Here is a 23,752-nt window from a genome sequence, read left to right as displayed (position 1 = left end):
CTCAGGCCTATATAGACTTAGAAGGAATTCAAGGAATTCAAGGAGCTACTGTTAGGAGCTATTGTTCATGTGCCTGATGGCCGAGGGGAAAAAACTGTTCAGGTGGCGGGAGGTGTGGGTCTGGATGGACCGTAGTCTCCTGCCTGAGGGGAGAGGGGAGAATAGTTTGTGTCCAGGGTCCATAACTACAAATGTCAACATTGTGTATGTGCTGAAATATTTATGTATGATTGTTTTATCAAAATACAACTATAGATGTCAATATTTTGTATATGCTAAAATAATCATATATGATTGTTTATCAAAACATAACTATAGAGGTCAACATTGTGTACGTGCGGAAATGTTCATTTATGATTGTTTATCAAAATACAAGATGTCAACATTTTGTATGTGCTGAAAGATGTATTTATGATTGTTTATCAAAATACAACTATAGATGTCACCATTGTGTATGTGCTGAAAGATTAATTTATGATTGCTGCCTTTGGTTAAAAAAAAAAAAAAAATGTAACTCTTTTAGGTTTTTCTCACATTTGATTTATTTTATTTAGACTTGCCAAAAATTCTTAAGAAATACAAATAATATCAAGATAATACTTAAACTGGAAATAATAAACGTTAAATGTATATAACAAACAAACCTTTCACGAAGTGATCACTGCAAAATTGTACATTATTCGGCTCTGCACCCTTGGACTGGAGTGTGTGGTACTATTGTTGTCTTTTTTTATAAAATCTTGCACTCTTCCGCCATTCTTGATTACCTCTCGGAGAACTCTGAAAAAACGTTTTTCCTTTTTGCAATTTAAACGGTTTGTAAAGCCGAAAACAACGCAAGCATAGGACATTTTTCTTCGAGAAAGGGTAAATGGCGCCGAGTACCCATTGCCAGCAGACGCTGACTTCACCACCACTTGTCGCGAGTGAGCCGGACGTGACGTCATTTTGAGTCGCTCAGCTTCCGTGCGGATTTATACGATTTCAAAATAAATACTGTATTCTTAAATAACTGTAGTTTTGTTTTGTATGTTATCTTTTAGGTGATATTTTTAATCTAAATAAAGATAACGGTGAACCGTAGGCAGTGAACGAACATAAAAGGTAAAAAAAAATTGTCAGGAAATGACGTAGTAAATTTGCATGCGCATAAGATAGAAAGTGTAGGACATGTTTTTATACAGTACGGTGTTTTTTAACCACTGTGCCGCTAGTGTGCCGTGAGATATTGTCTCGTGTGCCGTGGGAAATTATGCAACTTCACCTAATTGGTCCAAAAAATATTTTTTACAAATCATTAGTAATAATCTGCAAATAATGTGCCGTTGCTTAGTGTCTGTGTTGTGTAAAACTCAGCAGGGTAACCACGTAATGCTCCATGTCAGTAGGTGGCAGCTGTTTGTTAATTGCTTTGCAAAAGTCGGAATGTGTCAGCAACACATGACAAAGAAGTTGGGAAAGGTTGCAATAAATACTGATAAAACTGAGGAATGCTCAAACACTTATTTGGAACATCCCACAGGTGAACAGGCAAATTGGGAACAGGTGGGTGCCATGATTGGGTATAAAAGTAGATTCCATGAAATGCTCAGTCATTCACAAACAAGGATGGGGCGAGAGTCACCACTTTGTGAACAAATGCGTGAGCAAATTGTTGAACAGTTTAAGAAAAAACAGCTATTGCAAGGAATTTAGGGATTTTACTATCTAGGGTCCGTAATATCATCAAAGGGTTCAGAGAATCTGGAGAAATCACTGCACGTAAGCAGCTAAGCCCGTGACCTTCGATCCCCCAGGCTGTACTGCATCAACAAGCGACATCAGTGTGTAAAGGATATCCCCACATGGGCTCAGGAACACTTCAGAAACCCACTGTCAGTAACTACAGTCGGTCGTTACATCTGTAAGTGCAAGTTAAAACTCTCCTATGCAAGGCGAAAACCATTTATCAACAACACCCAGAAACGCCGCCGGCTTCGCTGGGCCTGAGCTCATCTAAGATGGACTGATGCAAAGTGGAAAAGTGTTCTGTAGTCTGACGAGTCCACATTTCAAATTGTTTTTGGAAACTGTGGACGTCGTGTCCTCCGGACCAAAGAGGAAAAAAAACATCCAAATTGTTATAGGCGCAAAGTTGAAAAGCCAGCATGTGTGATGGTATGGGGGTGTATTAGTGCCCAAGAAATTGGTAACTTACACATCTGTGAAGGCGCCATTAATGCTGAAAGGTACATACAGGTTTTGGAGCAACATATGTTGCCATCCAAGCAACGGTACCATGGACGCCCCTGCTTATTTCAGCAAGACAATGCCAAGCCACGTGTTACATCAACGTGGCTTCATAGTAAAAGAGTGCGGGTACTAGACTGGCCTGTCTCTAGTCCAGACCTGTCTCCCATTGAAAATGTGTGGCGCATTATGAAGCCTAAAATACCACAACGGAGACCCCGGACTGTTGAACAACTTAAGCTGTACATCAAGCAAGAATGTGAAAGAATTCTACCTGAGAAGCTTAAAAAATGTGTCTCCTCAGTTCCCAAACGTTTACTGAGTGTTGTTAAACGGAAAGGCCTTGTAACACAGTGGTGAACATGCCCTTTCCCAACTACTTTGGCACGTGTTGCAGCCATGAAATTCTAAGTGAATTATTATTTGCAAAAAAAAATAAAGTTTATGAGTTTGAACATCAAATATCTTGTCTTTGTAGTGCATTCAATTGAATATGGGTTGAAAAGGATTTGCAAATCATTGTATTCCATTTATATTTACATCTAACACAATTTCCCAACTCATATGGAAACGGGGTTTGTACAAAAGGGGTACAAAACTAAAGGCGCGCACAAAGGCGGAGAACAAACTTGACTAATGAAAACAAATCTAGCACAAAGGCAGAAATTATGAACATGAAACTAAAGTCACTAGAAGAAAGTTACATGGTTGAAAACGATAATGATGCCAAAAAACATTAAAAAAGATGGGAAGTCCTCAAAGGCTTATGTTGAAAGTGTAATTATGTTTATTCTAATTTTTAGTGACCTGAACATATCTGGACTGTAAATACATATTTTTTGTTGTTGTTTGTTTGTTTTGAAAATGTAATTTTGTTTATAGATTATATGCAATCTGTTGTGTTCCAAAATGTTTCTATTTTATTTTTTTTAATTATTATTACTATTTTTTTTTTTCCAGTGTACATGAATGAAGGTGTGTGTTGCTGAACCCGACTTGGACATTATCTGGACTGGACCTGGTTTAAAAAAAAACAACCTTTAAACGAAGCTAATTTCATTTACAACCAGGTCTGGTGAAGATAAGGTCCTTTTTTTTTTTTTTTTTTTTTTTTTAGATAAGATAAATAAATCTTTTCTTGGATAAAAAAAGAAAGTAAAACAATATAAGGATAATTACATTAAAAAAAATGTGGACCAGCAGCACAAACAATCAAGTGTGCTTCAGGGACTGTGTCCCTTGCAGAAGTGTTGTCCATGTTGTGGGAACCAGAATATTGGTAGCAGAAAGAAACAACCCCTTTTGTGTGAGTGGGTGTGTATGAGTGTGAATGGGGGAGGGAGGTTTTTTTTGGGGTTGATGCACTAGTTGAAAGTGTATTGTGTGTTTTTTTTCTATGTTGATTTAATTAGAAAAATAATAATAAAAAATAAAAAATAAAAATTAAAATAAAGTCACTAACTGTGGCATTAATAACAAAAACTTACTTGGCATAGCAGGAATCTGTGGCATGGAACACGTAATCAATGGAGTAACAAGGATAACTAATGTCGCCAGGATGACATCCTGGCAACTATGGGCTTAAATAATACAGACATGATTGACAACAGGTGTGCGAGTGCAAAACGTGAAACAGGTGAAACTAATGGTCTCTATGGTGACAAAACAAACAAGAGTGCACAAAGAGTCCAAAAACCAAACCTGAACATAACCAAAACAAAACATGATCACACAGACGTGACAAAAAGCTATTGAGTGATACTCTTAGTAAGTAATAACTATTTGAGATGGGTGTGGAGGTTCATTGCACTAAATTATTGTTTTTTGTCAACAATGTCCTGTTATGTGTCTCAATTAAGTGTAAAGGTTTACACACTAATCAGGGACCCCTCTGAATTATTTGTCAATATTACCTTCATACTTTCATTTATCTTCTATTTTCTACAATTCTGTTAGGTATTTGATGACAAACACAATAAAAGTCGCTAGTACATGTTGTACAGTAGGTGGCGGTATTCGCATTTTAAGTTATTGCGGCAACCCGTCAGAAAAGAAAAAGAAGAAGAAATACTTCCTGTGCCCACATGGAAAAAAGAAGAAAAAGAATCATACTTCATGTTTGGACACTACCACGGATGAAACATTTCAGTGTGGTCTTTACATCTACGTTAATATTTCATTTTCATACGTGTACTAATTCGTCTAATTACACTTTATTCATTCTTCGTGTCAGGATAAACTCGACTCGTCCCAGTGAGGTTGGAAGCTTGTCAGGCTAGTTAGCTTAGCTTGCTAGCTGCTAACAAAGAGAGGCGGAAGTGATCAACACATCAATAAGCGGAGATCAAGTGTGAGTGTGAAGTGTTGTGTTTGTGTGAAAATGTGTGAAAGAAGGATAGCAGAGTTCGAGGATGAACTTTGTCGTAAAAAAGAGGAGAAGGAGCGACAACGTCAACTACTGGATGCAGTTTTCAAGAAGCCTCAAGTTGTGTTACACAGAACAGGTTTGTTTACTTCTTACTCTCACATCTTTACTAACTTTATATTTCATCATCGACATGAAAGAACACGTGGAATAACTTTACTGAGAAGAGGAGCATTGTCGGTAAATTGGTTGTTTGGTTTAAGTTTATTTCGAACACACGGTTACAATAAAATGCATAACATATTTCACAATCGAAAAGGAGCAGGAAGACACACAGCTGATTTATTCCCACCCCTTTTCTAACTCATAGCCATTACTTTTTTCTTTTTTGTCCTGTCCAGCTTCTCAGGCAAATCATATAGTTGATGTAGATGCCCATATCGGCTGTACAGATTTACTTTACAAAAGAGAAGTGTAGGATACTTCACTTGTTGCCTTATTTGTATTTGACTTTATTAAATGTATTTATATTATCATTTGGTGCAGCCGGGCCGGAGCAGGAGGGGATAGAAAGAGGAAAAAAAGGAAGACAGAGGGGGAAATTGTGGGGACAAGAGGGGGATTAGACAGAGAGACAAAAACAACAACAACAACAACAATAGAGCAACATCAGCAAATACGACATGTACAAATATGATGGTAAAAGTGATAGCAAATAAGCAGTTAGCGAATATAATACAGAAATGACAATGAGCATTATTACACTACAAATGGAGCAATACAAATACCAATAGAAATAGCGCTGTTGATAATGAACAATACCAATACTTTACCTTTATTATCAACAATACAGTTGTTCAAATGCAACGATACATATACGTAATGATAACTTGAGATACGAAAGAATGCAGAAAAATGGAGGGGAAGAAAAAGAAGCAACCTACATTAACCTTGTAGATTGTTATAGTAACAATAGGTTAAGCTTTGTCAGTGTGCCATGTGTTATACCCAGTTTACCCTAGGGCAACAACGTTAATATATGTTTGATGAAACGTGATTATGTGCATGAGTGTATGTATGCGTATGTACCGGTACTTGTATATGTACAGAATGTGTATATGTGTTTATACAGTGAATGTATATGTACAGTATGTGTATATGTGTGTTTGTACAATGAATGTATATTAGCCATTACTAACTCGTATGTTTACTTACTGTTCTCATTTTGTAACACACTTTACAACAATTTATTCTAAATACAACCGTTCTCTTAAATAAATAGTTTAGTCAGTTATGAGTCACAGAATGAGATGAATAATTTCTCTATAAAGTTCAAGATGTTAATCAGAATTATTTTTCTTTGTACTTTGTAAACATTTTTAGTTTCAACATTTTCTTAAACTGAATCACATTAGTACATTGTTTGGCTTTTTTACTTAATCCATTCCATAATTTAACTATATATGTATAAATACATACGAACATGTACATGTGTGTGTGTGTGTGTGTGTATGTATATATATATATATATATATATATATATGTATATGCATATGTATATGTACAGCCCTTACCCTTGGGCTGGTACCGACGGCGACTGTGTTGACCAGTTTGACGCGTGTAAATGATAGAATGTCCAGTACTGTAGTTTTGTGTTTGGATATGACAATCCGTTTATTTTATGCTATCCAAATTAAATCAAATGTAGGCTATATAACAAAGTATGCTGACCTTGAATGGCACATTGTCACAGCATTGTCACGGCAAGACACAACTCGACGCCACATGACATGACACGACACGGTCGAAAACTGTTTGTCCTCCAATCGCCCTCCCATGCTCACACCTGAACCCAATTTAAGGAGGCTACCATGGTAACCGCACCATAGCAACCGTCCCCTCCCTGTCAACATTTCCTGGTTCTTAACAGGAAGTGGGCGGAGCAATCTGCCACAAAGGAAATTCATCATGAGCTGAGGCCAGCAATCAATTAGAGAAAATAAAATAAAAACAATATAAACAAATAAGGATATTTGGCTCCAACAATATATATATATATATATATATATATATATATATATATATATATATATATATATATATATATATATATATATATATATATATATATATATATATATATACAGTGGAGCAAAAAAGTATTTAGTCAGCCACCAATTGTGCAAGTTCTCCCACTTAAAATTATGACAGAGGTCTGTGATTTTCATCAAAGGTACACTTCAAATGTGAGAGACAGAATGTGAAAAAAAAATCCAGGAATTCACATTGTAGGATTTTTAAAGAATTTATTTGTAAATTATGGTGGAAAATAAGTATTTGGTCAATAACAAAAATTCAACTCAATACTTTGTAATATAACCTTTGTTGGCAATAACAGAGGTCAAACGATTACTATAGGTCTTTACCAGGTTTGCACACACAGTAGCTGGTATTTTGGCCCATTCCTCCATGCAGATCTTCTCGAGAGCAGTGATGTTTTGGGGCTGTCGCCGAGCAACACAGACTTTCAACTCCCTCCACAGATTTTCTATGGGGTTGAGGTCTGGAGACTGGCTAGGCCACTCCAGGACTTTCAAATGCTTCTTACGGAGCCACTCCTTCGTTGCCCGGGCGGTGTGTTTGGGATCATTGTCATGCTGGAAGACCCAGCCACGTTTCATCTTCAAAGCTCTCACGGATGGAAGGAGGTTTTGGCTCAAAATCTCACGATACATGGCCCCATTCATTCTTTCCTTAACACGGATCAGTCGGCCTGTCCCCTTAGCAGAAAAACAGCCCCAAAGCATGATGTTTCCACCTCCATGCTTCACAGTAGGTATGGTGTTCTTGGGATGCAACTCAGTATTCTTCTTCCTCCAAACACGACGAGTTGAGTTTGTACCAAAAAGTTATATTTTGGTTTCATCTGACCACATGACATTCTCCCAATCTTTGCTGTATCATCCATGTGCTCTCTAGCAAACTTCAGACGGGCCTGGACATGTACTGGCTTAAGCAGGGGGACACGTCTGGCACTGCAGGATTTGATTCCCTGTCGGCGTAGTGTGTTACTGATGGTAACCTTTGTTACTTTGGTCCCAGCTCTCTGCAGGTCATTCACCAGGTCCCCCCGTGTGGTTCTGGGATTTTTGCTCACCGTTCTCATGATCATTTTGACCCCACGGGATGAGATCTTGCGTGGAGCCCCAGATCGAGGGAGATTATCAGTGGTCTTGTATGTCTTCCATTTTCTGACAATTGCTCCCACAGTTGATTTTTTCACACCAAGCTGCTTGGCTATTGTAGATTCATTCTTCACAGTCTGGTGCAAGTCTACAATTATTTTCCTGGTGTCCTTCGACAGCTCTTTGGTCTTGGCCATAGTGGAGTTTGGAGTCTGACTGTTTGAAGCTGTGGACAGGTGTCTTTTATACAGATAACAAGTTCAAACAGGTGCTATTAATACAGGTAACGAGTGGAGGACAGAAGAGCTTCTTAACGAAGAAGTTACAGGTCTGTGAGAGCCAGAGATCTTCCTTGTTTGAAGTGACCAAATACTTATTTTCCACCATGATTTACAAAGAAATTCTTTAAAATTCCTACAATGTGAATTCCTGGATTTTTCACATTCTGTCTCTCACAGTTGAAGTGTACCTATGATGAAAATTACAGACCTCTGTCATCATTTTAAGTGGGAGAACTTGCACAATCGGTGGCTGACTAAATACTTTTTTGCCCCACTGTATATATATGTATATTTATATATATATATATATATATATATATATATATATATATATATATATATATATATATATATATATATATATACATATATATATACATATGTATGTGGGTGTAAATATATATACTTGTACTTTACCACTTGTAAAATATTAATTCATGTTTTATGTACTCTGTAATATTCTACCAATTTGAGTTAAAATCTTTTGGTTTCGTTTGTGTCTTGCAGATGTCCAGCAACTGTTAGAATGTCAGAAAGAAAGTCTCCCTATGTTGCAGGTTGGGAACTCCACTTTGAAGCAGGAAAGTCTACAGCTCCCTCCTCTTAAAAAGAAAAAGGAGACGCCACAGCCCCCCCACAATAAAGAGGAAGAAGAGGGGCCAAGAACTTGTCATGTTAAAGAGGAAGAGGAGTATCCACAGCCCCTCCACATTAAAGAGGAAGAGGAGGGAGAGTGTCTTCTCCGACAGGAAGAGGCTGATGTCACCGAGTTTCCACTGACTGTTGTCTCTGTGAAGACTGAAGACCATGAAGACAAACCACCTCATCACAGTCCAAGTAAGCAGAACATCCAGATATCATCGAATACAATGTTTGTAACAGATTTTAAGTTAAAATTTAAAAAATGTTACCTACCTTACGTGGTCAAATGAAGGCAAACATTCAATATGGCTACTGTTTATTTACCTTTTGCAGTGATGTCATATATCCTAAGGTTTAGTGGTGAATATACTGAAAGAACACTAACTAACTATTATTAAAGCCAGTTATCATTACATCCATATTCGTCATCGATAAGTAAGATAAGTAATGTATTTATGGACATTAACAATTGCCGTCTCTGCTGTGTAATTGTTGTTCATTAGTTTTCATTTGTGTTTTTTGGAAATTAATTTATAACACATGTAGAATAGACTTCATTTTTCAAATTATGTGGTTGCAGTGAAGATACAAAAAGCCCACAAAAATAAAGATAAACAACTCATGAAACCAAAGGGGAAACATTAAGTAACACAATGGACATAAAATAGATAAAAAGAGCACAGACCTGATGCAAGCAGCTGACACCTCTGCAGCGCCATTTCTACATACAGCTGCAAAAGTAAAACACAACAAAATACATATTGTGCACATACCATGCATAGACAAACAACAAAAGAAAACCAAAACCATCATTTCAACACCCACATACACCGCGCTGGCTTTTGCGGTGTTCCAAGCCATCGTCTGCTAGGGTGTGGGACAACACGGCCAGAAACAGGAACAGACCCACCAAAGCAACCAAGAGAGCCGATTCTGTCTTTAACTGCCCACTAGCTCTCGACCAATGTCCAGGAATAGCAAGAATCTTTACAGGCAGACCAAAGTGTCCGATACATGCTCATTCAGCCAAGGCTCCATGAATCTGTGGGCTGGCTCAGGGTGGAGGACAGAGTAAAACAACTTGCACTGAGCCGAGTCTATAAAATCCGCTACACCTCCCTGATACCGAAGTACATGTCAAACTACTTCCTTAACGTAAATGACCGCCATAACCACAACACCAGGGGGAGCTCTACTAACCACGTTAAACCCAGATTCCATCTAACAAAGGTCTTAACTCATTCTCTTTCTATGCCACATCAATGTGGAATGCGCTCCCAACAGGTATAAAAGAAAGGGCATCTCTATCCTCCTTCAAAACCGCAATAAAAGTACACCTCCAGGCAACTTCAACCCTAAACTAACACCCTCCCCGGATTGTTGTTAATAATCAAATGTAAACAATCAAATGCAGATATTTTTCTTATGCCTTCTGATCTCTCTCTCTCTCTCTCTCTCTCTCTCTCTCTCTCTCTCTCTCTCTCTATGTCCACTACTTGCTGTACATATCCTACCAAGTCAGACCTACACTGTTTCAATATCCATTTCTCTGTTCTCAATTGTTGATGACTGATGATAACAACCAAACCTAACCCCCCCACCCCCTCCACACCCCGAATTGTAAATAATGTAAATAATACACCCTGATGATTATCTTGTGTGATGACTGTATTATGATGATAGTATACATGATAGTATATATCTGTATATATGATAGTATATATCTGTATCATGAATCAAAAACTTATTCGGGTGTTACCATTTAGTGGTCAATTGTACGGAATATGTACTTCACTGTGCAACCTACTAATAAAAGTCTCAATCAATCAATCAATCAATCTAGTCCATCACGACACTCACCGCTAGCGCCGTAATCCCGTCTCTTCCTCCACATCTCCTCCAGTGTCTCCGCACAAATATATGTATATATATATGTATATATATATGTGTATATATATATATATATATATATATATATATATATATATATATATATATATATATATATATATATATATACATATATATATGTATGTGTGTATATATATATATATATATATATATATATATATATATATATATATATATATATACCGTATATATTTTGGTAGACAGGAACTGTGCAGTCGGGCATTAGGCTTTTGACTGCAGGTACGACTCCAGAGTCTGTTTAATAGAAAAGTGTTTTTCGCCTTCCTGTCGGTCATTTTTTTCTTAATACTGAGCTTGCAGCAGCCAGCGTCATCTCACAAGACCCTCGGGTGCCGCGAGCGTCAATCAAGTGACGAAAGTGACGTCATAGTGAAGATTGATGATCGTTAATTTTCAGGTCTATTTTTTTAATGCCTGCAGCTGGCAGATGACACACCTTCTGCGATTGACCGGTAGCTCGCGAGCGACGTAATGGGCACCCCTGATATATAATAATAAATATTACTACCGTATTTTTCGGACTATAAGTCGCAGTTTTTTTCATAGTTTGGCCGGGCTCCAGTACGACTTATATATGTTTTTTTCCTTTTTTATTATGCATTTTCAGCAGGTGCAACTTATACTCCGGTGCGACTTATACTCCGAAAAATACGGTAAATAAAAATAATGTCTAAGCAAGCAGATATCCTTTCATTTCATTACTGTGCCTTCTAAAACCACAGAATGCTCAAACACGTTGGGCCCAGTCGCCATAAACGTTCGGCTAAAAGACGAGTGTCGTCTATCGACTCACCGGCAGCCAAACTGTATTGTTGAATATTATTGTCTTTCTTGACTTAATTTTCTTGATAATTTCCTCTTTTTAACTGGTTACTCTCTGCTGTAACGCGGTTCCCATTAGCCTTCTTTTGAAATGTACAAAACATTTATCTATCTTGCGCTCCGGACGTCACTCTACCCAACAAAACAGATGAAAACTTGTAAAAGCATGGAGGTCTCCAACTTCTTTGTGTGTGGATTGGTCAAGGACATTGGTATCAAGACTCTCCCGGGTATTTATGCGTTGTTTTTGCTCGGGTAAGGTTGCATTTCATGATATAACTTTGCGTCTTGCGAGGACGTGTCCTTGTAAACAAACTGCGACGACCCGCACCCGACAGCTGCCACATGTGACTGCATATCCATTTAACAAACTAATAATTACGGAATCATCACCATATTTGATTTTTGTCCTGTTGTCGTATGCAATCTGACACATTTGTGTACAAAAAAAAGAGGGGAGATGTAGAAGTGCCTTTCCTGACAAAGCATCGTTGACCCTGACTTTCTGGCTGGTTTGTTAAAAAATTAAATACAAAGAATATCAAGATAATACCACAATGGGAAATACTAAACGGGTAAATTAAATTAAAAATATATCAAACAAACCTTTAACGGGGTGATTACTACAAACTTGTGCGTTCTTCGACTCTGCTCTTTTGGACTGGAGGGCGTCCCACTTTTGTCGTCGTCTTTCCTAAAATCTTGCGCTCTTTCGCCCGTCTTGATTACCTCTCGAGGAACTCTGAAGAAACATGGATCCTTTTTGCGATTTGAACGGTTCGTACAGCCGAAATCAACGCAATCGTAGGGCATTTTTCTTCGACACAGGCAAAAAGCGCTTGGTACCTGAGAATAGACGCTGCTTGACCACCACGCATATTTAGTGAGCCGAACGTGACGTCATTCAAATCAAAGCAATACATTGCTTTTGAAACATCACCCTGTTAAAGGGGAACATTATCACCAGACCTATGTAAGCGTCAATATATACCTTGATGTTGCAGAAAAAAGACCATATATTTTTTTAACCGATTTCCGAACTCTAAATGGGTGAATTTTGGCGAATTAAACGCCTTTCTATTATTCGCTCTCAGAGCGATCGTGACGTCACATCGGGAAGCAATCCGCCATTTTCTCAAACACATTACAAACACCGAGTCAAATCAGCTCTGTTATTTTCCGTTTTTTCGACTGTTTTCCGTACCTTTGAGACATCATGCCTCGTCGGTGTGTTGTCGGAGGGTGTAACAACACGAACAGTGACGGATTCAAGTTGCACCAGTGGCCCAAAGATGCAAAAGTGGCAAGAAATTGGACGTTTGTTCCGCACACTTTACCGACGAAAGCTATGCTACGACAGAGATGGCAAGAATGTGTGGATATCCTGCGACACTCAAAGCAGATGCATTTCCAACGATAAAGTCAAAGAAATCTGCCGCCAGACCCCGAGGAAAAGAGTGCGGATGAGGGTATGTCTACAGAATATATTAATTGATGAAAACTGGGCTGTCTGCACTCTCAAAGTGCATGTTGTTGCCAAATGTATTTCATATGCTGTAAACCTAGTTCATAGTTGTTAGTTTCCTTTAATGCCAAACAAACACATACCAATCGTTGGTTAGAAGGCGATCGCCGAATTCGTCCTCGCTTTCTCCCGTGTCGCTGGCTGTCGTGTCGTTTTCGTCGGTTTCGCTTGCATACGGTTCAAACCGATATGGCTCAATAGCTTCAGTTTCTTCTTCAATTTCGTTTTCGCTACCTGCCTCCACACTACAATCATCCGTATCAATACATGCGTAATCTGTTGAATCGCTTAAGCCGCTGAAATCCAAGTCTGAATCCGAGCTAATGTCGCTATAAACTTGCTGTTCTATCCGCCATGTTTGTTTGTATCGGCATCACTATGTGACGTCACAGGAAAATGGACGGGTGTATATAACGATGGTTAAAATCAGGCACTTTGAAGCTTTTTTTAGGGATATTGCGTGATGGGTAAAAGTTTGAAAAAAACTTCGAAAAATAAAGTAAGCCACTGGGAACTGATTTTTAATGGTTTTAACCCTTCTGAAATTGTGATAATGTTCCCCCTTAATTAAATGTGCCAAACCAGCATCATATTTAACAATATTTTTAATCTGTCCTGCAGACATCCAGCAGCTGATTGGTCATCGAGAAGAACCTCTCTCTAAGTTGCTGGAGGTGCGCTTCCCTTTCAAGCAGGAGGATCCACAGCCCCCCCACATTAAAGAGGAAGAGGAGTCTGAAGACCATGAAGACAAACCACCTGAGTCCTCACAGCTTCATCACAGTCCAAGTGAGGAGAAGGGACAGGTGGAGCCTCCAAGCAGCAGCTCACCACAACACATGACAACAGAAGCTGATGGAGACCACTGGGGAGGATCACAAGCTGACAACCTCGTAGCTCCGCTGTCAGATAGTGACGAGTCATTGTCACACGTTAATGTAAATATAGAATCACACATGAAAACACACACAAGAAAAAAACCTTTCAGTTGTTCAGTTTGCGGCCACATATTCTCCCGAAAAGGTCATATTCAAATACACATGAGAACACATACAGGAGAAAAACCTTTTATTTGCTCAGTTTGTGCAAAAGGCTTTGTTTCAAACTCTGACTTGACTCGACACATGCGGACACACACCGGAGAAAAACCTTTCATTTGCTCAAACTGTGGCAAAAGGTTTTCACAAAGAGGAATTATGCTGTCACATATGAGAACCCACACAGGAGAAAAACCTTTCAGTTGTTCAGTTTGCAGTAAAAGATTATCTCACGAACATCATTTGCAAAGACACATGAGAACGCACACAGGAGAAAAACCTTTCAGTTGTTCGATTTGCGGTAAGATTTACTCTGAAAAACGTCATATGCAAAGACACATTAGAACCCATACAGGAGAGAAAAAATGCATTTGTTCGGTTTGTGCAACAGGCTTTGTTACAAAGTTTGAATTGTCTTGCCACATGCGAACTCACACCGGAGAAAAACCTTTCAGTTGTTTAGTGTGTGGTAAAAGATACACTGACAAACGTTATATTCTAAGACACATGAGAACACACGCGGGAGAATAACTTTTCCTTTTTGAAAGTCCTCTTTCAATAGACTCTGGCAGTCACTCATGGTCTACTGCAGGGCTTCTCGAAAGTCTGGACTGTGTTCCAGATCCAGACCATAAAGACAAGTCATTAAATGTTTGTAATGTTAAATACAATGTTTTAAATTATGATTCACAAGATCCTTTCAAGGGGAACTACTCTTTTTGGGGGGAATTTTGCCTATCATTCACAATCCTTATGCGAGACAAGCACACATGTTTTCCTTTTGTTATGCAGTCTAACTCATAAATAAAGGCTAGTAAGAGTCAGCTAACAATAGAAGCAAAGTGATTCGCTCCATACTGCCCATAAAGCGTTCATAAAAACCTCTATCAAGGAAAGCAAGATCTTTATTGTCATTGCACAAGTACAACAACATTTAATTGTCATCACAAACCTGTTCAGCAGCACACAGACATTGTACATGGTAACAAAACAAGAACGCTGAAGGGTCGCCTCTCAAGGCGCCCAACGTTCAATATACACGCTGTAAGTATATATGTAATGTAGTAACAGGCACTTTCTTTAAAAAAGTAATATTTATGTATTTTGGTCTTTTTAATTATTATAAGAACATTTTGGTGGTGCATTAATTTCACATTACAATGTTCGCTATTTCCTTCAACAATAACTATCACTAATCATGGCAGACTTCATGAAAGTCAACAATGACTTATTTGGGGAAAAATATGTTCCAGAACTTTGTATTCTTGCGCGTGGACGTACGGACGATGAGCTACAAGTTTTATATAGAAATACAAAATACGAGCATAATAAAGCGATCACTTACTGTACAATGTCTACTCCCTCTGGGATTCTGACTGATGTGCTGTTTATATGTTTCCGTTTGGATTACATTTATTTATTTTTTCTCGCGCAGGTTACAAAAAAAAAAAGTCCGGGAGCAAATGTGCGACTTTTTGTGTCTGCCTCGCCATTGAATGTCAAATTTGACCAACTTCTCGGTTTATGGCAACAACCTTTTACTATATAAGTGATTTGCATATTTTGTATATGGGTCATTAATATTTATTCAAAAATAAATATAAATTAGCCCACCTCTTTTTTTTTTTTTTTTATCCCCAAAGCTATTAAGTGATACTCGTCGTAAGTAATAACTCTTTGGGAAATGTGCTGTGGTTCATTGCGCTAAATTACTTTTTTTTTTGTCAACAATGTCTTTTTATAGGTGTGTGTCTCAATGAAGTGTGAATAGAAATTAGAACAACAAATGTTTTATACATTTAACAGAGATCCCGCTGAAATGTTTGTTAATATCATCTTCATACTTTTATTCATCTTCTATTTTCTACAATTCTGTTATGTATTTGATGACATTGAAAGTCACTGCACTGCAGTTTACAGTTACGCCACCAGGTGACACTAGATATAATGTACATGTTGCATACTCCGGTGCAGTAATGGACATAGACATCTTATAAGTAGACGCAGCATTGGCTGCTGTGACGCGAGAAATTCGGCCGCCATCTTGAAGTGGTGATGAGTAGCCGGGGAGCAGCCTAAACTGACAGTTGACAGGTAGAAAACAAAGATGCCGGGCTGGTGTTCAGCGTTTTCCTGCTCAAATGAGCGGACTGTTGAAAATAGGGATCGGGGGATTACTTTTCACAAGTAAGATTTAACATTAACGTACTATTGGTTGTATTTTGTGAAAATAATATTACCACAGAGTTGAGAAGGAGCAAAGATCTTCAATAGTACTGAAATCGTAGCAGCTAGCAAACAAGATTATGACCATAATAGAATTGCTTGTCAATGAAATTAATTGAATTTAAAAAGGTCATACTTGAAAAACATAAAATTGAAATAAATGATGAAGATAAAGAATGTAAAAGCCAACAGGGGTAAAAGTTAGTACAGATTGTGTGTGTGTGGGGGGGGGACATACGTTAGCTAAGTATACAATCAGATGGACAGTGGCTATAAAGTATTATACAAGTCTAAATTTAGTCTAGCTTTCCAACCCAATTTTGTGCAGCAACAGAGATACAGTCTATAGGTCCCTAAGATATATACCGGTAGATATCTAATGTATTCATACATTGTTTATGTAGGATATACGCATGTATATATAACCTAATCATATTGTTTCTTCAATTTAAAAATAGCTGGCCGTTTTGTTCCCCCTTCTCTGAGATTATATTCCCAGTTTTGATCCCGAACGTCTGGTCATTTATAGCATATAATAATATTCTATTACTGTTAAGCAAACTATGAATAATAAAACACGCCAAAATATGTGTCCTTTATCGTAGCTACACGTATGACAAAAAACTGCGTGAAAATCAGTGGTATTCAATGAGGTAAAATGAATTAAATGGGCTGGCGGTTCATTGTTCCTGCCAAATGAATTGCACTGAGTGGAGCGGATCACCACTCCAAGATGGCGGCCCCGCGTCTCGTCAGCGCCAGTAGGCAGTAGCGCTCGATGCTGTGTTTACTTATAAGATGTCTATGGTAATGGGCGCTATAGTAAAATAAGAAGAAAAGCTTCCTGCTTCCACATAGGAAGAAGAAGCAGCAGACTTTATGTTTGGACACTACCGCGGACGTAACATAGCAGTGTGGTCTTTAAATTTACGTTAATCTCTCATTTCTATAAGTGTATTAAGTCGTGTATTGTGTGAAAAACTGCACTTTGTTTATTATTGGTGTCAAAATAGACTCGACTCGTCTCAGTGAACTTTGAAGCGTGTCAGGCTAGCTTAGCTTAGCTTGCTAGTTAGCTTAGCTTGCTTGCTGCTATCAAAGAGACGCGGATGTATCAATACATTGCTCAGCAGAGATCGAATATGAGTGTATGTGTTGCGATTGGGTGAAAATGTGCGAAAGAAGGGTAGCAGAGTACGAGGGGGAAATTTCTCGAACAAAAGAGGAGAAGGAGCGACAACGTCACCTACTGGACGCAGTTTTCAAGAAGCCTCAAAATGTGTTACACAGGACAGGTTTGTTTACTTCTTACTCTCACATGTTAGCTAACTTTATATTTCATCATTAACACGAAAGAACACTTGGAATAACTTTACTGAGTGTTGGAACATTGTCCGAAAAGGAGCAGGAAGAAGCAAAGCTAATTTATTCCTACCCCTTTTTTAACTCATAGCGGTTGCTGGGTTGCGATCACGTGACCTAGTGGCACTTCCGGGTTTCAGGCGATGGTTCTAAAGTGCTACTGTGTATTTACCTACATCAGCACAGATTTGGGTGTATTGAATGCAAATATTTAAAATGGGATGCAGTGAAATTATACATTATCGAGAATTTTTTTTTTGAAAGGTTTAAACCATTCATCACCACCAAGATGTTACTGCTCCCTACGACCTCACTTTAATTGACACTCACACGGATATAGAAGACAAGATAGGACGTCTTTAGGTAACAAAGGTCCACAAATTAAGTATTATTCCGTAAAAGACAAAGTTGGACTATATATATATATATATATATATATATATATATATATATATATATATATATATATATATATATATATATATATATATATATATATATATAGTGGCGGGCCGTGCGTTTCCCACCTAGGCCTTCAGTGATGTCCGACTTCAATGATTACCTCTCAAAAAAACATAATTTAAGTCACCACATGACCATTGCTGGAGAAATATTATACAGACACACATTTACTGTGCATTGAATCCCCTCAACAGTGTACAAAACGGGTTATTTTCTGGCGCATTTAAAAAATCAATAAACCCGCATCAGCAATTAAAACATATCTGATGTGGTACTGTCAAAATTAATATTGCAAAAAACAAATTAAACGTGAAAAAATAAAGAAATACAATATTTAAACTCACAATTTGTAGCCCCATTCGACGCCGTATAAGCCAGTGGTGCCCCTTGTAGTCGGCATTCCATCGCCGACATCGTCTCACAAGATGTAGTTTCTCTTTAAATATCGTTCTTGAAAATGGACTTGCAAATATATGTGTTGTCTTGTCTAATCATAAAAGATGCAGACGAGGCGTGTTGGCTGACTTCTTAAAGTTTACTCCACAGCGTGCTCATCAATAACATCCAGCTACCGGCATGGCTTCATTCAACAACCTAAACAGGGCTACTGGGCACGCTCTTCACTACTGTGGCATGCTAGGTAATGGAGTTCGTATGTTACCTAGCTCATAACATCACAATATATATATATATATATACCACCTAATCAACGTTTTGTTCTCCTTCTTTGTGGGTCAACACTTCCTGCTTCCTGCTAAGTTGCAACTTGTGATTGGATACTCACTTTGGAATGACAAATAAGTGTCCAATCACCGTCTCGTTAACATCAGGCTACCTAGAGAGGCTACTGTCAACAACTTGTGATCTGATTGGCTATCGCAACTGTCTATCAACTCTATGTGTTCTCAAATTCATCCGCTAAGGGTCCCGGTGAGTATCCAATCACAGAACGCGTACATGTCACGTTCAACGTGAGGCCAGCTAGAAGGTACCGACTAAAGTCCGTCGGTACTACTGGGTACCAATTCATGTCAAATCAAACGGTGCCATTTTCGATACCTTTGTGGCACGTGACACCATGACATAACTTATACCTTGTACCCATCACATTTTCCACTTGTAAAATAGTTATATTTCATGTCATATTCTACATGTCTGAGTGAAAATGTCTTGTTTTTGTTTGTGTCTTGCAGATGTCCCGCACCTGATTGGATGTGAGCAAGAAAGTCTCACTATGTCGCAGGGAAAAAACTCAGGGGGGGAACAGCCCCATTGTTTTAAAGAGAAAGAGGAGGAGCCACGGCGCCAACACAATAAGGAGGAATACAAGGAGCCACAAACTTGTCACGTAAAACAGGAAGAGGAGTATCCACAACCCAATCACTTTATAGAGGAAGAGGAGGGAGATTGTCTTCTAGGGCAGGAGGAGGCGGATCTCACCAAGTTTCCACTGACTGTTGTCTCTGTGAAGACTGAAGACCATGAAGGCAAACCACCTGAGTCCTCACAGCTTCATCACAGTCCAAGTAAGCAAAACATCCAGATATCATCTAATACAATGTTTGTTAAGGTTTTTCATCCAGGGTCCAACACGTTGGAAATATTTTGTCACTAAGGAGCACTCCAGAAAAAACTTGGCTCTCCAAGTACCACCCTAAAGGCCTACTGAAACCCACTACTACCGACCACGCAGTCTGATAGTTTATACATCAATGATGAAATCTTAACATTGCAACACATGCCAATACGGCCGGGTTAGCTTACTAAAGTGCAATTTTAAATTTTGCGCGAAATATCCTGCTGAAAACGTCTCGGTATGATGATGTCAGCGCGTGACGTCACGGATTGTAGCGGACATTTTGGGACAGCATGGTGGCCAGCTATTAAGTCGTCTGTTTTCATCGCAAAATTCCACAGTATTCTGGACATCTGTGTTGGTGAATCTTTTGCAATTTGTTCAATGAACAATGGAGACTGCAAAGAAGAAAGCTGTAGGTGGGAAGCGGTGTATTGCGGCAGGTGTTGTGCTGGATAACGCACCCCCGCCGTAGAATGCACCCCCTGACTGTTTTGCCGGATAACACAGCCGGTGTTTCATTGTTTACATTCCCGAAAGATGACAGTCAAGCTTTACCATTGGCCTGTGGAGAACTGGGACAACATAGACTCTTACCAGGAGGACTTTGAGTTGGATACGCAGACACGGTACCGTGAGTACGCATGCAGCTGTGGCTTCCAAACATTTGATCGCTTGCCCGTACGTGCGTGCCGCTATGTGCATGTCACGTACGTAACTTTGGGGACTTTGGGGAAATATATGTGCTGTATGAACTTTGGGGAGGTGAACGGTACTTTGGGCTGTGGGATTGAGTGTGTTGTGCAGGTGTTTGAGTTGTATTAGCGGGTTATATGGACGGGAGGGGGGAGGTGTTTGTTATGCGGGATTCATTTGTGGCATATTAAATATAAGCCTGGTTGTGTTGTGGCTAATAGAGTATATATATGTCTTGTGTTTATTTACTGTTTTAGTCATTCCCAGCTGAATATCAGGTCCCACCCGCCTCTCACAGCATCTTCCCTATCTGAATCGCTCCCACTGCCCTCTAGTCCTTCACTCTCACTTTCCTCATCCACAAATCGTTCATCCTCGCTCAAATTAATGGGGAAATCGTCGCTTTCTCGGTCCGAATCGCTCTCGCTGCTGGTGGCCATGATTGAAACAATGTGCAAATGTGAGGAGCTCCACAACCTGTGACGTCACACGCATATCGTCTGCTACTTCCAGTACAGGCAAGGCTTTTTCATCAGCGACCAAAAGTTGCGAACTTTATCGTCGATGTTCTCTACTAAATCCTTTCAGCAAAAATATGGCAATATCGCGAAATGATCAAGTATGACACATAGAATGGACCTGCTATCCCAGTTTAAATAAGAAAATCGCATTTCAGTAGGCCACTAATGACTAACATTAAAATACAGTAGTGTAGTAGGCCCAAGTACCATTAAAAACATTTAACAAGTTTATTTAATATTTTTGACCACTCTAACATTACACACAGTTTGAAGAAGAACATTGTTAATATAGGAAAATGAAACACTGTGCTTTAATCAAGGGCTTCTTTGGCGTACCACTAGATTAAGCCCGCGTACCATTAGTGGTACACATACAATAGTTGGAGAATTCCTGGTCTAAAAAAATAAGCAACTTGCTGTTCAGCCTGAGGACAAATAAACAACTTCCTAAGTTTGGTCTCCTGAAACCACAAGAGCTAAAACATAACCAGGGTTTCCCGCAGCGCTTTGTTGTTAAGGCGGCCGCCTTAACAACAAAGAGTCACCGCCTAAACTAAAGTCTTAACAAGCTGCTCCGCTTAGTTCTCACTCTGCCTCTGTCAGTACGTGTCTGCAGCACCCAGCATTGTCCCACCCACAGAACCATCTGATTGGTTATACGCAGAGCGGTAACAGCCAATCAGCAGTGCGTATTCAGAGTGCATGTAACAGCCAATCAGCAGTGCGTATTCAGAGTGCATGGAGTTAGTGCTCCTTCGTGGAGTGAGCAGAAAGGTAAGCATAAGGCAGAGGACTCTCCCCAAATTATAATAAACACTTCCAAGTCAACTGCTAGTTACATCACTATGACCCCTTGACGTTCCAGAAACATAAGCGGCAGCTCAGCTCGTTCGCAGTCCTTGAGGTGTAGGCTAATTAGCTTTCAGCGTAACGTTAGCTCAATGTGCGGTGTGTGTGTGTGTGCGTGCGTGTGTTACGGACAGCAAAGCCCTGTCTGCCTGAGAGAAAGACAAGCGTTATTGACCTACAGTTAACAACTAAGTTATTTCACTTTACCTTTTTCTCTGTTGATTGAGCTGTGTTAAAACAGCAAAAAAGGACATTATGTTAAATGAAGAGTTTCCTGAAGCTGTCTCTGATAGTTGATATAATAATGTTACTGTATCATAAAGCCTACATGAACTCCATGGTGTTCAGGGATGAATAGTCTCTCCTATTGCTATTGTACTATTTTTTCAGCTATAGTTACATTAATCATTAGTAATGTAGAAGCCTAGTTTTGAATGGCAGGGTCCCTGCTATCACATGTTGATACAAATATAACATTTACATAATAAAAATCAACTACAGGCTTCCCAAATGCTGTAATAAATTAAGCATGTAGCCCCACTTTTAACTCTTTTTTTACAAACGCTTATTGCAAACGCTTACTTACAGTAAGTCATTAATTTGACTTTGTAAGTCATTATTTTAGTATCTCAGGTAACTAGGACTGTTTTGTTTTTACTTTACGGAAAAAATATAGAGATATATATCGTATATCGCCATACAGCAAATGGAGCGGAAAACACAACCAAAAGTTGTAGGCTTCTTCACGCGACGAAGCCGGCCTACGTCACCACAGTCTGTAGTCTATTGCTCCCCAGGCTGTGGTGGCAGCGACGAGGTGGAGACGTGATGGCGACAGGCCGAGTTACACCGATCCTTACACCCACCCACCCCTTTCCCCGGTCCCCTCCCCCTGGAGAGTCACCACCTTAGCTGGGGGAAACACTGATAACATTTACTAAAATAGATTTATACATTGCTTTTGAAACATCACCTTGTTAATACAAATTTGTTAAACCGTCTTTATAATTCACCATCATTTTTATTTGTCCTGCAGACGTCCAGAAGCTGATTGGTTATCAAGAAGAATCTCCCTTTCTGTTGCTGGAAGGAAGCTCACCTTTGAAGCAGGAGGATCCTCATCCCCCCCACATTAAAGAGGAAGAGGAGAATGTCTGGATCACTCAGGAAAGAGAGTGTCTTCTAGGGCAGGAGGAGGCTGATCTCACCAAGTTTCCACTGACTGTTGTCTCTGTGAAGACTGAAGACCATGAAGACAAACCACCTGAGTCCTCACAGCTTCATCACAGTCCAAGTGAGGAGTTGAGAGAGGTGGAGCCTCCAAGTAGAAGCTCACCACAACATATGACAACAGAAGTTGATGCAGACCACAGCGGAGGATCACAAGTAGACAACCTCTTAGCTCCACTATCAGATAGTGACGACTCAACATCACACGTTAATGTAACTATGAAATCACACATGAAAACACACACAGGGAAAAAAACTTTCGATTGTTCAGTTTGCGGTAAAATATTCTCCCTAAAATGTAACCTTCAAACACACATGAAAACACATACAGGAGAAAAACCTTTCATGTGTTCAGTTTGTGCTAAAGGCTTTGTTAAAAACTCTGATTTGACTCGACACATGAGGACACACACTGGAGAAAAACCTTTCAGTTGTTCAGTTTGCAGTAAAAGATTATCTCACATATATCATATGCAGAGACACATGAGAACGCACACAGGAGAAAAACCTTTCAGTTGTTCAGTTTGCGGTAAAATTTTCTCTGATAAACATAATATGCAAGTACACACGAGAACACATACAGGAGAAAAACCCTTTAAATGTTCAATTTGTGCAAAAAGCTTTGTTACAAAGTCTGAGTTGTCATGTCACATGCGAACGCACACCGGAGAAAAACCTTTTATTTGCTCAGACTGTGGCAAAACGTTTTCGCAGAGGAAAACGATGCTCTCACACATGAGAACACACACAGGGGAAAAACCCTTCAGTTGTTCAATTTGCGGTAAATTGTTCTCCCTAAAAAGTAATGCGCA

General features: G+C 39.1%; 1 protein-coding gene across 2 annotated transcripts in view; it reads left to right on the top strand.

Annotated features, from left to right (window-relative positions):
* Positions 1 to 4,295: 4,295 nt before the first annotated feature.
* LOC133613391 (uncharacterized) overlaps positions 4,296 to 23,752 on the top strand; it is a 39,885-nt gene continuing 20,428 nt past the window's right edge. Inside the window, exons 1-3 of one of the 2 annotated variants that reach the window (XM_061970909.2) lie at positions 4,296 to 4,733; positions 19,262 to 19,594; positions 22,747 to 23,004. In XM_061970909.2, coding sequence (XP_061826893.2) covers positions 4,610 to 4,733; positions 19,262 to 19,594; positions 22,747 to 23,004 — 715 coding nt within the window. In that variant the 5' untranslated portion in view covers positions 4,296 to 4,609. Of the gene's footprint in view, positions 4,734 to 17,108; positions 17,540 to 19,261; positions 19,595 to 22,746; positions 23,005 to 23,752 lie in introns of those variants that run through there. The other variant, XM_061970908.2, reaches the window with a different exon arrangement.

This window comes from Nerophis lumbriciformis, linkage group LG13 (assembly GCF_033978685.3).
Source record: "Nerophis lumbriciformis linkage group LG13, RoL_Nlum_v2.1, whole genome shotgun sequence".
In the NCBI taxonomy this organism is placed as follows: domain Eukaryota; kingdom Metazoa; phylum Chordata; class Actinopteri; order Syngnathiformes; family Syngnathidae; genus Nerophis; species Nerophis lumbriciformis.
Note: the sequence above shows the minus strand (reverse complement) of the source record. Positions and strands in the feature narration are given on the sequence as shown.